The following is a 15188-nucleotide window of genomic DNA, read 5'->3' as shown; positions in this document are numbered from 1 at the left end:
CATATATGCATACATCACTTGAGGCATATTGTGTGTACAATGGTGATATTATACCCTTGAATGGTTTGGAAGGAACCAATACAAATTTAAAATGTATAATCAGAAAGTCAAATACACAATGACTGTAGTAAAAAATCAATATTTCTATAGTTTCAAATTGTTTATTTACCAGGTTGCTAAGGCATTCTTTTCAAGGTTTAAATTGTGGGAGTTTTGTGATCTCATTAAAATAAATGAGGGTATGCAAAATAGAAGCATCCAATGAAAATAGAACAAAATCAATAAAGTGTGATAGGGTATTATAAGTTGGTGATACCATGTACTGGATATTCAAAACGTATTTTCAGTTGGAATGATGTTACTATAGCTGTTTAAATTACTATTTCTTAGACTGAGGTCTCGGGGAGATCGCAATAGAAGAACTGGAATAGCTTTATATTGAGCAACAGAACATGATTATAGACTTCAGCGACAGATGAAAGAAGGATTGATGTTTCGAGTTCATTGATTCCCCATTATTTTACTTAATGTTTAATACAAATAAATGGCGGTCAGGTTATCAGTCAAAATAATCGGCGGGTATGTATGAGGAGATGCATGAACATGAGAACAAAGAATGTTTGCAAAGACAGAGTAGTGTGGTGTTCTATTCTCTCTGCCTACCCCTGTGGAGAAGCGGCGAGATGGTTAGTTAGTTATTTAATACCGCTGTAAAAATGTTTCTCATGAAGCTCATGTCGACTGATTACTGCTAATTATGTAAATATTTAACTATCTATGTGAACGTAAATAAGATGCGGTTTTGTTTTGACCAAATGACCTGTCTAGAATGATAACGTACCATCAGCTTGATCAATAAAGTGTCTTACTTCACCCGAGCTTAGTCTACAGAAGGGTAACGACATTATAATTGAACATTAAGCGGAATTTATTGATACAAAAAATACATTTTGAGTGTGTCTAAATACTTGTTCACAAATCTATATTTTATTCAATTGTAGGAGTTTTTTCATATTATTTATTGACATCTCAACATAGATGAAGCAAATAATGGAAGTCCAGGCATTTTATCTCACCAATAGAGGTCTCTAGTGAAACTATAGTGATTCAAGCACTATGTTTCGAAATCAAACAATATATAGAAGTTCCAAGAATTTAAGTAGTGTGGTTATCAATCATGGGTAGAATTAATGAATGTTACATGTGTGTAAAGTGATCACTTAAACCAGCCTCTACGGTCGTAAGCCCCGTAAATGCCCAGACTTCCATATTCTTCTTCATCTTTGATGAGATGTCAAAAAATAATACAAAAATTATTGTATTCCCATATACACATGAAACCAAACAAAGTATGTTTTTTAAATCAATAAATTTTGCTTCATGGTTGAAATTTATTGTTTTTACTCTCTTCTGTGGAATAAGGCCACATGGGGTTAGAGAGTTTACAGATTAAGCTGACAGTATCAAACGAATTTCATAATAGGAGATAAAATTAATAATACATGCATAAGAATATGTATTTAAAAAGTGTTTATTTGAATAATTGCAGTGAGAATGGAATAAAGATATATTTTTGTTAATGTATTATTTATTTTTAAATAATACCGGATCTCCCATTTTTATTGTGAAATATCACAATAAATAAAATAAAAACATTAACTTTAAAAACGCGGTTTGAATGAGTTATGTCAAACAGGAAAGTCAATCAAAACTCTTAAAAAGTCTTTGAAGTAATGTATAATTTATAAAATAAATTATACATATGCAAAAACATTTTAATTGATATCTCAACATAGTCTGGATATTTATCTTTCACTTTTTGGCTAGAAGATTTTTGTAGAAAACTTAAAATGACAATATTTGAGAAGTAATTGAGTAAATGAAGACAACATGAAATAATTATATTTGGAGTTTTTTTTGCTGTTCTTCTTGCCGATAGCAGAGAAGACCTGCAAATGTTGGTGACAAAAGTGTATAATGTGTGCAAGGAAAGTGATTTATTGATGAATGTTAGCAAATCCAAGATCATGGTTTTTGAAAGAGATAAATGCAGATCTGAGTGTGGAATATTGTTAATGGGGAGATTTTGGAACAGGTAGATGGTTTTGTATATTTGGGTAGTATGTTTTCTACGGATGGAAAGATTGATAAAGACATAGAAAGGAGAGTGAATGCTGGGAACAGAGTGAATGGTGCACTAAAATCAGTTTTAGCAAATAAAAATCTATCAGCGAAATCTAAACTGGCAGTACACAACGGAGTCCCGGTTACAACCCTTATGTATGGAAGCGAAGCATGGAGTTGGCAAAAGAAGGATGAAAGCAGGCTGAATGCAGTCGAAATGCAATCCTTCAAACGAATGTGTGGCAAAACGATGTTTGATAGATGTTGGAATGATGAAATAAGGAAATAATGCAAGGCTGAGATAAGCATTATCGATAAAATTAAGAAAGGTGTGTTGAGATGGTTTAGACATGTAAAACGTATGAGTGAGGAAAGAACGGTCAAACAAATTTATGAGGCGAATGTAGTTGGAAAAAGAAGCAGAGTAAGACCGAGGAAAACTGGGCACAATCAAGTATGTCAAATACTTGAAAGCGGCCGGGTCAGGAGTTGTAATAATCGTCGGTTATGTTTGAGGAGATGCGTGAATGTAGAAGAGGCGAAGAATGTTTGCAAAGACAGAGTGGTGTGGCGTTTGATTCTCTATGCCTACTCCTGCGAGGAAGCGGCGTGGTGGTTATTTAGTTAGTTAGTTCAGTTTTTTTTTTTTGACATCTCAACGTAGATGTAGAAGAATATGTAAGTCTGTGCGTTTACAGGGCTTACAACCGTTATAGGCTTGGTAGGCAATGTAAAAAATTACTCCTAAATGGAGGTAATCCAGATTTGTAAACAAGTATTTGGACACACTCAAAATGCTGTAAAAGAAATAACTACCTAGGGATTCAAACAAGGGACCTTTAGTCGCATACACTGCTCTACCAATTTAGCTAAGCAGTCTGTTATCTTATTTGAGAAATTAGTCATATCCTACTACATGGTATCACTTCACAACCTCAATTTTGTCTTTTACCAAACATCTTTGTTTAATTTGCTTCATGAATCCTTTACCATGCCCTTTGGAGAGGTGTCTAATGAATAACTGTTCATTTGTCATCAAGATTGTATTTGTTAATTATTCTCGGTTTATATTTCTCTCCGGGAACTAGAAATATGCAATACACAACCAAGTTTGTGCACTGATTTACTCATTTTACTAATTTATTTTGGAGTGATTAGCTTTAAATAATTGAATCCAAAAACTGAATTAGGTAAAGACTTAGTTTTAAGAAGTCATTATTTAATTTGATCCCTCATGTCTAGTGCACTTTTTTTTTACAAATTTTAAATAATTTTCTGAGTGCACCTTTCTCTTTTTAATGAAAAGTTTACCATTTTTAAAGAAACTAATTTGCGTATGAGTTATTAAATTAATTTATTCGCATACATTTATGTAAAATAAAAAATTGCATAATTTCATTATGTCTGTATTATATTCACACTGTGATAACGTACTAACAGTTGAGCTATACGTGTCACTTTTTTATTATTACTTTTGTTCCGCACAATTGATTTTGGTAAACAGATTAATTTTAATCAATGTTGACGACTATTACGACGACGATATTATCCCACAAGTGTTTAAATATTATTGGCAAAGGAGAATGACATTCACCAAGGTGACTCGATGATATGACAGAAATACCCCAAATTTCTGCTATTATTTGCCAACAAAGTATTATACAAGCTCGTTATTATATCGCGTTTGCTGTATCCAAAACAATAATATTATTGTCACCCTTTACCCACTCTGTTTACTGAGCTCTTATCTAGGAATTATTGTTTACAAATTGCGTGCATTGAAAACAGTTTACTCAGATAATAAAATAAAACATGTTAATTCAGATGTCCTCCTTTTTGTGTATCACTTTATTATGTAGGTATATCTTTTAACAAGCATTTGCTAAATTACTTAACAAAATGCGCTATAACAAAATATGAAAAATTCTCTTACGATAAAAGTCATTACCCGATTACATTAACATTTTTTTTTGTCAAGAATATATAAAAATATTAGATTTTCAAAAATTAATTTAAATGCTTCATACCAAGACCGAAATGCACTTTCTGGTAGAATAGATTTTTTTTAAACACATTGCTCTTTATCACATTTATATACATGGTAAAGCGATATTTCAATAAAAATATAACAAATAGGAGTTCATTCACACGAAGGAGAGTCGGTATAAAGTTCGACATCTTCCTTCCGAATCACAAAAAAAGGAAAAATTAAACTAAGTAAATGAGAAAAGTAGGATACCGCCAAAAGGTAACTAGTAAATTTACCCTTCGATATTATGGCAAAAAAATAATTTCAATATGGAACGTTTGAGAAAAGGTAGGAGACCGACTCCCCGTTGTGGGTCCTCCGCACGGCCTCCGCGAACATCATGGACACGTCGATGCACTGGATCTTGGGACAGTCCTTCATGTGGATGTCCTGCGGGATGGTGTTGGTGACCACCACGGCCTCGAAGCACGCGTTGTTGATGCGCGAGATAGCGGGCCCCGAGAAGATGCCGTGCGTGAGGATGGCGTACACCTTGGTGGCGCCCGCCTCCAGCAGCTTCTCGGCCGCGTGGCAGATGGTGCCGCACGTGTCCGCCATGTCGTCCACCAGGATGGCCACGCGGTCCTTCACGTCGCCCACCAGCACCATGGACGCCACCTCGTTGGCCTTCTTCCTCTCCTTGTGGATGAGCGCGAACTCCACGTTCAGCCTGTCCGCGATGGACGTCACCCTCTTGGCGCCGCCCGCGTCCGGAGACACCACTATGCTAGTCCTCCACTCCGTGATGTTCTCCTTGATCCACTTGAGCACGGCCGGCTCCGCGAACAGGTTGTCCACCGGGATGTCGAAGAAGCCCTGTATCTGCGAGGCGTGCAGGTCCATGGTTATGATGTGGTCGGCGCCGGCCACGGACAGCATGTTGGCGACGAGTTTGGCGGAGATAGGCGCGCGACTCTTATCCTTCTTGTCTTGGCGAGCGTAGGGAAAACACGGTATCACAGCTGTAACGCGGGAAGCGGAGGCGATCTTGCACGCGTTTATCATTATCAGTAGCTCCATTAAATTGTCGTTGATCTCGCCGCTCCCGCTTTGGACGATGTACACATCCTCTCCTCGCACGGATTCTCCTATCTCCACGCATGTTTCCAGGTTACTAAACTTTTTTGTGACCACTTTTCCTAAATCGATACCCAAGCGATCTACAATTCGCTGAGCGAGGTCGGCGTGCGACGTGCCGCTGAAAACTTTGATGTTTGGCATTCTGGCTTGTAGAAGAACTTGAGGTCTCTCTAAATTTGCCCGCAACAAACTTATCGCACGCACTGGGTTTGAATTCAAGGGCATAGCCCTCGTCACACACTTGCTGATCAAAACGTGCGCTCGGAAACCGGGCGTCCTTAATTGACAGGCGGCGAGGCGGCTGTTCAAAGTGTTGTCACTTTTGTTTAGAATTCGACTATTTTTGTAAATTAATGAGAAGTACCTACTTCATATTAATTTACAAACCTAAAATTCCTTTTCAAATGTTATCATTTTTGTAAATTTTACTATGATACTATATAAATTTGTAGTCTGTGGTAGATACGGAAAGAAAAAAACATTCTCAAAGGGGACGCGTCCAAGAAAAGAAAGTTTTGTTGCATGTCCCCCTTTGTATGTATATCTATATTTTATTATTCTATTTTCCCTCTCCTTTATACCAATCCGACAGTTTACTTTGTCTTTATCTTTATACTTTGGCCACTTCCGTAGTGGTCAGCACGCTCGGCTACCGTACTAGAGGTCCCGGGTTCGATTCCCAGGGGGGTCAAAAATGTGATTTTTTTTCATTCTAATATTTATTGATATTACCCTGGACTGGTACCTGAAGCGGAGAGCTGATCACCTCCCCGTCATTTGACACTGCCTCTATACGATGCTGTGCCTTATGCACCATTGGGTATGGATAAGGGTTAGTAGTAGTATTTTACTAATAGTTTATTAATACATTTAAATTAAACCAATACTTCTCGCTTCATTTCCTACACAAATCTTTCATAATCCCATGATTTAATTGTAACATCGTCTATCCACCTCCGTGAGCACTTGTCCAAAATTATAAACTGTATTTTTACTGGTTTTATTTCATATCAATATTTGAATCGGATGACTATTTATCTTTGTCCTGTTTCCTAATTTAACCCACATTGAAAAGATAGACTTGTTTAGCATTCTCCCAAAGTCAAACAAAAATGCTATAGCACCTCTTTTAACTCAATTTATAATGGCAATACAGTAATAGCTGGTTAATTCTAAATTAAGGTGACCAATTTTTATAAACTAATTATTCTTCATATAACTGATGCTCGACAATGTTTCGTAATTTAGCTAAGAAAAATTTTAGTGTGATCAGAAACTTCAATCATTTTTAAAAAAGTTACGCATTTTTCCCCTTATTTTACTTTGAATGAAAAATTGTTGGGCTTTTAACAAAATGAGCTTTTATTACATCAATAGCACTAAATACCTCAACTGGCAAATTAAAAAAGACCAAATTGGATTCGTCAAGGGTACTTGCAGATCTTTAATTAAAGTATTTAATGTTTTGAATTTAATGTCTCCATGGTATTTCGCTCTATGAATTATACAAGTCTTTGACTGCACTAAGAAGTTACCTACAAAAAGTTTCAGAAGAGGTAGGCATAAGGAGACAGAAATTTACATTTTATAAGTTCAAAATGTAGCAACAGCAAGAGCTGATGATTCTCGCAGCCATTTCAAGTACAAAGAGGGATGTTCCATATTATCTTTTGATTTTTTTCAATTTGCTTATATCAAGACAATATGAGATAGTAAGTGGTAAGGTGGTACATATAACAATATAGGGCAGGCATATCCCCAATACAAGATGATTAGATACTAATGGCCAAAATTGATAGAACAGTCGAACTCCTTTAGAGAAAGTCAACGTCTAGGACTAGAAATAAATATCAGATGAGAACTCTTGGAATAGAAAAGGGAGGGCAGTCAAATTCAAGAGTGACCAAAAAACAGGGTCCCCTTTAACCTGGCCATCACTAAAGGTGGCATTAGTGGCTAAAGAGTCAGATTGGCCCAAAACTGGGAGGTGAACCATGGACAGAGTGCCTGGCATCCCAGATGACCATGACACTTAGTATTGAACAAGATGATGAATAGAAATAAGGGTGTCTCTGCCCATGTTGCAGTTGAATTGAGAATAAATATATAAAATTTTAACAAAATTTGGTGCTATGGATTTTTGAATCAGTGTGGACGAAGTTTACATAAATAAAAACACAATTATGAGAAAATAGTTTTCAAAAGGTTTCCATTTATTGAATGTGTTGAAATGCAAATATGTCAAGTCTATTTAGGGTGGTGGGCGGCGGCAGCCTTCCTCATCTGTGTGAGGATGTTGGACAGCTCTTCACGCTTCCTCTTGGCGCGGATGTGTGTGCCAAGTCGCCTCTTCAGGAACTTGAGCGCACGCTTATCTCGGGACACCTTGAGCAACTCCATGGCGCGCTTTTCGTACGGGGCATGCCCGACCACTTCCCTAACCAGATCGCGGACAAACTTGGAGTGCTTTGTCAACATCTGGAAATAAACATTAAAATTAGTTGTGTAAAATTTATGAACGCTTATTTTGTATATCATTAATAAATCTCAAACTTTCATTTAGTTACATAATTAGTTTTAATGGTAAATATGGGACTAAACTACCCTGATAGTTTGTTAAACTATAGACGTAGGACAGCTTATCATCTGACAACAGCAAAGATTACAGGACATTGTACATATATTTATGTAACCAATTTTATAATTAGTGACACAAATTCTGCTAGTTAAAACTGTAAATTGGCGGATAAGTGGGATTCTACATTTTGACATCTCAACATAGATGAAGAATAAGTCTGGATCTCCTTACGCACACGCAACAATCCCCATTCTACCCACGATTGAGAACAACATTACAATTTTTTTGGAACTTATACATATATCATGAATCTCATGTCACTTCATGTTTGAGTTCACGGCAGCATCTACTGTTAGTTTGAGAAAGCTTTTATTTAGCAGAGAGTCTTTTCTTTAGATGTATGCAAGATTCTAACAGGATTATTTTACATACTGGGCGACGCCAGAAAACAAAATTTCTCATTTTTTCATGCATCTTATAATTTCAATAATTATTTTATTTTCAACATTTTGGGTGTGTCTAAACCCCTGTTCATAAATCTGGGTTAGGACTTATTTTTACATTTTGACACCTCAACAAGGAATTGTTGATATGTGTATGTTGAGATGTCCAAATGTAAACTTAATACCTATAGAAGCCCAGATTCATGAACAAGGATTTGGATACGCCCAACATGTAGTGAGATTCTAGTGTATTTATAAAATTTAAAAGCTTTGTAATTATTATGACAGTTTGATTGTGTCCAATTAATTTAATTCAAATAAGTGAACAAGGACATTTTTACATTTACATTATTTAAAATATTTCTTTCCTGCACACGCATATTGAAGCTACCGAATGTTTTTGTTTGTCAAAAATTGGTAGTTATGTATGTGGCCACCACCAAGGCCTCAGGTGCAGTCTACGATATGTGGAGAGCAATGCTGTTTCTATATGCCCCTCCTCAAGCATATCCAAGCCTAATATCTGAGGATGGTAATTGTGTCTAGCTGAGCCCTGGTCATGGCTCGTCTGCAAAAGATCTTCCCTATCTGAAATACCCCTTAACCTTTTAACCGCGTTAACTTAGTTCCTGAGAGAAGCTCGTGCGCGGCGGTATCTCGCCGTTTTTTAAATGATTACTTTTATCATGTATTTAGTTAAGAAACGATTTATTTTCCTAAACAAAAACGTTCAATGCGATTCATTGTGCCTTTTTGGTACTCTATAATACACTTGTGTCACATTATTCTTGAAATATATTGTAATATAAACAAATAAGATCGTAACATAAATAAATCAAAGCACGCATCATGTGTCACTCTTACCCACTGGCGATGCGTATCGTTGAGAGTGAGACAGATATAGGGCATGATTATGGCACATTCTAATTACCGACCAAAAAATCAGGGATCTGTTCTTTTATTTATCCTTGTGATGTTACAAATTTTTAGTCAGATATTTCAACAGATGTCACAAGGCCAAGGATTGACGTATTATTTTATCCAAAGTTCCACACCATGAAAAAATCTCTCCAAGTTGAACTGAGGTTCAAAACTTGGAGCAAAGTAAAAACACATACGCTTATGTCAGCGGCGTATGATGCATGTTTTGTGAAAAAACATACGGTTATGCGAGCCGCGTGGATCCGGTTAACCAGTTTCCAGTTTAGCCCGAGAGCAACTCTGGCAAGGAGTTAGCGTTGAAATGATGAGCCTAGCTGATTGGGAACATCGTACTCCAACTTCTCGGTACTGATTAGCCTGAGCCAAATATATTTATATGTTTGTTTTTATTGACTAACCCGAGTGGTGTTCGGGCAGTCTGTTTCGACTTGTTGGTGACAATTTCTGGACCAGCAAATTTCCTCACCAAAATTCAACTGTTAAGTGGTTAAACATCTGGCACCAGTACCTCCATGGTTGGTAATCCATAACCTTATATTTTAAGAACATCCAGACTTGACAAAAGTACAAAATACATGTGCTTTACATATGGATGAACTAAACAGCTAACTATCTGTACACTATCTACGGGAAAGAGAAGTGTAGAGAATGGATATGTGGCAGCGGATATCATTTGTATTTCTGATTAATCATTTTCCTCACAAGTTTCTAAAATAATCTTTCTTATTCTTCTACAAACCCTTATCCGCACCCGATGGTGCATAGGGCACTGATAATATAAACGCAGTGTTATCTTGATCGTTAACACATGAAGGAAAGGTGATCAGCCCTCTGCTTCAGGTACCAGTGTAATATTGAATAAATATTAAAGTGAAAAAATCACTTATATTTATTTGATCAACCCTTGGGAACCGAACCCGGGACCTACAGTATGGAAGCCAAGTGTACTGACCATTACACTACGGAGGCGGACATAAATAATCTTTACTGGGGTATAATAGGTTATCTGTCTGCCCATAACTATTATTATTAAGATTTTTATTACTCAAATAGCACATCGTATTAGGTCGATAGCTGCTATGAACAGAAAGGAGGTAATGTGCGTATTACCATCACCAAAAACTATTAAAAACATCCCAAAACGAAAAAAAATATAGTAAAGCATTGAGTTAAAACAATTTCCACAATTATTTATGAGTAAATGTCCAGGTGTACTATCATAAAGTAGACAATCTATATTTTCAGCCCATGGATAATGAAGATATTAAATAGTGTACAAAGTAAATTAAGATAAACAAAAATAAATGTAGATCATCTTATTGAGTTAAATTCCTTGCACAAATCTCACTATAATGAGAAAAATATTTATTACTTTACTTAATTCACTTTAATTAAACATTAAATCTGTTAAAAGAGTTTGAGTTAAGGGATAAATACGCTCAATGGAAGAAAAGTGTATATATGGGGTCTGATGTAGCAAATACTTTTATCAAAACATTCACCTAATAAATTGAATACCTACTAAATGAATTGAGAATACACGAATCGCATGAATATTTAGAGAAAAAAACTTAGAGATCTTAATATTTAGAGAAAGAAAGGAATAGATATTGTTGATGAAAACTATAAATCTTTTGTTTGAACATTTGACATCTGAATCATTCACTAATGTAATAATGTAAAACTCACTGTTTATATTTATACTTGGAATAAATCAAGGCACATATCCAAATATGAAATGACAAACAATAATGCAAAGTTAATAATGTTGTGAGCAAAATAAAAAACAATAAAAAATATTAATAGTATTATCATCTTACCCCCTTCCTCCTTGAGGGCCTGATTTTGATACCCTTCTCGGCGGATTTTTTGCCGGCAGAAATCTTGGTGGTCCTGTGACCCCTTTCGAGGCCCACGGCGACTTCATACCTTATCTTCCTCTTTTTAGGCGCGTCGGCCTTTCCGCCGGCCTTGTTTTCTGATTCGGAAACCATGCTAAAAACGAAACGTCAAAATTAACAAACATCATAATTTTAAAAACTGACATCACAACTGATATTAATCGCAAATATAACTTGAGGATGGAAGTAATAACATGATGTTTCTTTGGATCACAGTATAAAACTTTTTAAATACAAGATTACTCGGATTTTTTAAGATTACACGAAAACACACCAACCTTAGTCCGCGATAGATAACCTAAAAGAAAGCGGACATTACAACTGTGCTGCCATGTGAAAAAATAAGTGGCCTGTTTAAAATAATATTATGAGTCAAAGTAGGAACCTCATTCAAAACAAAGAAATATAATTGTAGGACATATATATATTTCAAATTGACACAGGTTTTTTCACCATCACTGTTTATGATGAATTTTAAGCAAACAGTACATATCCAAATATGACATATTAAACATGAATGGATTTAATATACTTACAGAAAATATGATTTTTTAGTCTAAGCCACGTCCAATAATGATTATCTCTAACGTTAATTAATTGAAAAGAAAGAAACAACATCAAGATGTGTTATTGATAATAAATAATAATGAATAATATAGATAAATATGAATACGTAAGACTAGGTATTTACAGGGATTACGACTTGTTATTGGCTGTTTTATATAAATTTCCATGAAATGAAAGATTCTCTCCCTTACATACATTTCATTACCCCATATATGTAAAAATAAAAAATCAAAGTATGGAATTAATACACATTGGAGCAAAGTAAAAAAAATGTCAAATCCGAAGTCATGGTTTTTGAAAGAAATTAATATAGATCTGGGTATGTAATATTGATAAAATGGGAAATTATGGAATATATAGATGGGTTCTCATATTTGGAAAGTATGTTTTCTAGGGATGGAAAGATTGATGAATATAAAGAAACGAGAGTAAATGGTGCAAAGAAAACAGTTAAAGCAAATAAAGGCCTTACATCAAAAGCTAAACTGGCCGCACACAATGGAGCACTAATACTAAACTTGTTGACTCTATTAATAAGTGCATTGAGAAAATAGGAGAATGGAACCCGTCCAAAACGGAACATCTCTGGATAGCCACACCTAAATGACAGAATTTGATTGATAACACCACACCACTCAATCCAGAGAGTACTACTTCACCGGCCGTGTGCTTCAAACTGCTGGGCGTGTTCTTAGATTCTGATCTCTCAAATCAGCAAAACAACAAGTCGATGTTTTTATCAGCTAAGGCAAATTATAGGCATTCACAAGAATCTGCCAGTTGATGCTGCCCATCAATTAATAAATGCGTTTCTAATATCTAGACTCGATTATTGTAACAGTATTTACACGGGTCTACCAAACAATAAAATTACTCGACTGCGATTAGTGTTAAACGCAGCAGCGAGACTGTTTTTTGGAATTTCTAAATTCAGTCACATCACCCCACTACTTCACAAACTGCACTGGTTACGCTTTCCTGAAAGGGTTGAGTATAAACTCTGCTTACTCATGTATAAATCAATACATAATATGGCTCCAGAGTATCTAAAAGAGCTGCGTATTTCGGATGAATTGGTTGATAGACGTCTTACGCTTCGATCGGCTACAACAACTGCAATGGGCAAAGTGATCTTACCTTACTTGAAGTTCTATATATATGATCCAATTTTGAAACGTTGTACTTGAATCACTAGAGACATCTATTGGTGAGATGAAGAAGCTTTTTTATTGAGCAGAAACTCTTTCATTTGTATGTGAGGTCCGAATCCTGGATTATAATCACATACATACATCGTAAGCCTTGTAAATGCCCAGACTTCTATATTCTTCTTCATTTATGTTAAGATGTCAAAAAATAATAAATTTTTAATCTATTCCTAGCCTCATATATAACTCACTCCTTTCAACAACGTCATTTATCAAAAATCATAAATTTTCAGTTGTGCATGTTTTCGGAATGCCCAGAAAATGTACTATATCCCAGCAAAAGTGACATATTTTTAAATTAATATTTACCCGCTACAGGGCACAAAGTGTTGTTTTTGCATTTTGAAGAAAAGGTATTGTTTAATTATTTTTTTAAATATACTAAATATTTTCCAAATGGAGAAAAAACATTCAGGTTTTACCTAAAACGATCTGTTGCACAGTAAAAAGTTCGATAAGTGGCTTGATATTTATTTTTAATACATTATATTACATTTTTAAACTTTGAAAACAATCTCCTGACTAGTTATTTTTTTCCTGAAAAATCTAGTTTTTTGATATTAGACGTTGTTGAAATGAGTGAGCGATATGTTCATATGACAAAAGAAGATTTTTTCCTTCTTCTTCTTATCGTGTTGGTCCACGCTGAATGTCGACAATTTTTATTTTGTCAGCAGTCACTCCAAGTAGCAAAAGGGTGTTTTTTTTTTTAAATGAGTAATAATTGAAAAATGCACAGGTTTAGGTTATAAAATTTAATCACAAACCTAGAAGCTAAAACAAATACTAGTAGTTAGACGATATACCTGAACAGGGTTAAAATCAGGTATTTACAACAGGAATAGAAATATAATTTTTTAAACACATTTTCAAATGTAATACAACATCTTGAGCGTTTAAATAAAACTTATTACAAAGGAGAAATTGTAAATTAGTATTGTACATTTATAAACAATCATTGTGAGTAATATTAATTTTCACTAACATCAAAGTTCTGGAATATTCTATAAATATTCCACCATTTTCCCATAAATCCTACATCAACTGTTCTTTGAAGAACTGAGAAGTAACTAGGCTGGGTGAATTCACACTTGGCTTTGAATACATCACAATCTTTGTCAAAGTCATCGACCCACATCAGCGAAAAAATTCCAAGATTGGAAAGTCTTAAAACATTTTGGTTTTTGCATGTCTCCAAGTATTTAAAATGTTGAGAAGTTCTAGGATTTCTACAGTCTTCTCCGACTAGTAGAAGTTCATTAGAATATCTCAATACATCTTCTCGAAAATCTCTCTCATTTGGATTATTTAAGGCTAGCTGCCAGGCGACGGTAATGGCTGATGTTATGTAAAAAGCCTTTTTAGGTTTATCTTGAATATCCACCACGAGATCCGTCACCATTCCGCGGTAGTCGCGGTAGAGATATTTCCAATAATCAGCCCATTTTTCAACGAACGTACCCTTCAATCTTTCAGGAAAAACTATTTTTTGTAGAAGTGGTAAATTCTTGACAGACGCAACAAGTTTTGACATGATGAGTATATTGATGATGTCAATGAAACATTGTAAGTATTCACCCAAACATTAATTCATCAAGAATGACCACTAAATATCCGAAAATATCTGGAGACTAGATTTTGTTAAACATTATAACCTCAAAAACAAACGTCAAAAGTCATAATGAGTTGCCATTTGAAATAAAAATTTATCTCAATCGGACGTTATATTATGGCAACATTGAAACCAGCATGTTTTTGACGTTTCAGTTATCCAAAATTGACGTCTGTGTTTTGACGTTTAGTAATTTTATTAGTTTCTGTGATACACAAACGAGAAATAATTTTTACTGTATTTTTATCATATAAAATATTTCAAGGTAATAAATAAAAAGGGAAGATTATTGAATTTAATACATTTTATTACAGAAGGGACATTTAAAAAAATAAATATTTGTTACTAGATTTCATAACCTTAATATTGCACAATATTAAATATCTGGGTAATTGAGCTTTAAAATATCATTGCTTTGTATCGTAATAAACGATAGCCACAGATATTTGATTCACCATTTTATAAATGTGATAAACTTAAATTTCGAGAACTTTCTCTCCCATAACCTGTCATAACAACATGGCTTTAACACAGATTGCACAATCAAACTGAATTAGTTTGTTATAATTAACTTTGTCTGCCTTTGTTGTCTAGTTATTTATGCATCTGGATAACATATAAGAGGTCTGGGTTCAATTCCCAGCTGGTTCTTAACCATTTTGGTAACAAAGAATATGTGCACACCAACTATAATCCAAAATGTG

At 34.9% G+C, this 15188-nt stretch overlaps 4 protein-coding genes across 4 annotated transcripts in view; 1 reads left to right on the top strand and 3 right to left on the bottom strand.

The window, feature by feature from the left end:
* Positions 1-3943: 3943 nt before the first annotated feature.
* On the bottom strand, positions 3944-5520 carry Prps (phosphoribosyl pyrophosphate synthetase). The gene has a single exon (XM_088258907.1). It carries the CDS (start codon positions 5456-5458, stop codon positions 4418-4420), a length of 1041 nt encoding a protein of 346 aa, XP_088115033.1. The 5' UTR covers positions 5459-5520; the 3' UTR covers positions 3944-4417.
* Positions 5521-7425: 1905 nt separating this feature from the next.
* RpL36 (ribosomal protein L36) lies at positions 7426-11402 on the bottom strand. The gene is made up of 3 exons (XM_088258950.1): positions 11376-11402; positions 11017-11191; positions 7426-7711 (listed from the first exon to the last, which is right to left on the bottom strand). Exons 2-3 carry the CDS (start codon positions 11188-11190, stop codon positions 7481-7483), a joined length of 405 nt encoding a protein of 134 aa, XP_088115076.1. The 5' UTR covers position 11191; positions 11376-11402; the 3' UTR covers positions 7426-7480.
* A 2210-nt stretch (positions 11403-13612) lies between these two features.
* On the bottom strand, positions 13613-14550 carry LOC148310112 (mitochondrial import inner membrane translocase subunit Tim29). Its single transcript, XM_088258906.1, has one exon. It carries the CDS (start codon positions 14404-14406, stop codon positions 13843-13845), a length of 564 nt encoding a protein of 187 aa, XP_088115032.1. The 5' UTR covers positions 14407-14550; the 3' UTR covers positions 13613-13842.
* Positions 14551-14621: 71 nt separating this feature from the next.
* Positions 14622-15188, top strand: part of LOC148310109 (elongation factor-like GTPase 1) — a 237607-nt gene continuing 237040 nt past the window's right edge. The window contains exon 1 of the mRNA XM_088258903.1: positions 14622-14749. The gene's annotated coding sequence lies outside the window, so the exon portion shown is untranslated. The remainder of the gene's footprint in view (positions 14750-15188) is intronic.

Source organism: Brachycentrus maculatus, unplaced genomic scaffold (assembly GCF_059751285.1).
Source record: "Brachycentrus maculatus isolate JH-2025_06_01 unplaced genomic scaffold, ASM5975128v1 h1tg000105l, whole genome shotgun sequence".
Lineage (NCBI taxonomy): Eukaryota > Metazoa > Arthropoda > Insecta > Trichoptera > Brachycentridae > Brachycentrus > Brachycentrus maculatus.
This window is presented reverse-complemented; position numbering and strand designations above follow the sequence as displayed.

Excerpts from the sequence above, each read along its gene's own strand:
- Prps (XM_088258907.1), bottom strand. The coding sequence starts at position 5,458 with ATGCCCTTGAATTCAAACCCAGTGCGTGCGATAAGTTTGTTGCGGGCA.
- RpL36 (XM_088258950.1), bottom strand. The coding sequence starts at position 11,190 with ATGGTTTCCGAATCAGAAAACAAGGCCGGCGGAAAGGCCGACGCGCCT. Across the intron at positions 7,712-11,016 it reads GGCCCTCAAGGAGGAAGGGG|ATGTTGACAAAGCACTCCAA; the intron begins GTAAGATGATAA and ends GTTTATTTCCAG.
- LOC148310112 (XM_088258906.1), bottom strand. The coding sequence starts at position 14,406 with ATGTCAAAACTTGTTGCGTCTGTCAAGAATTTACCACTTCTACAAAAA.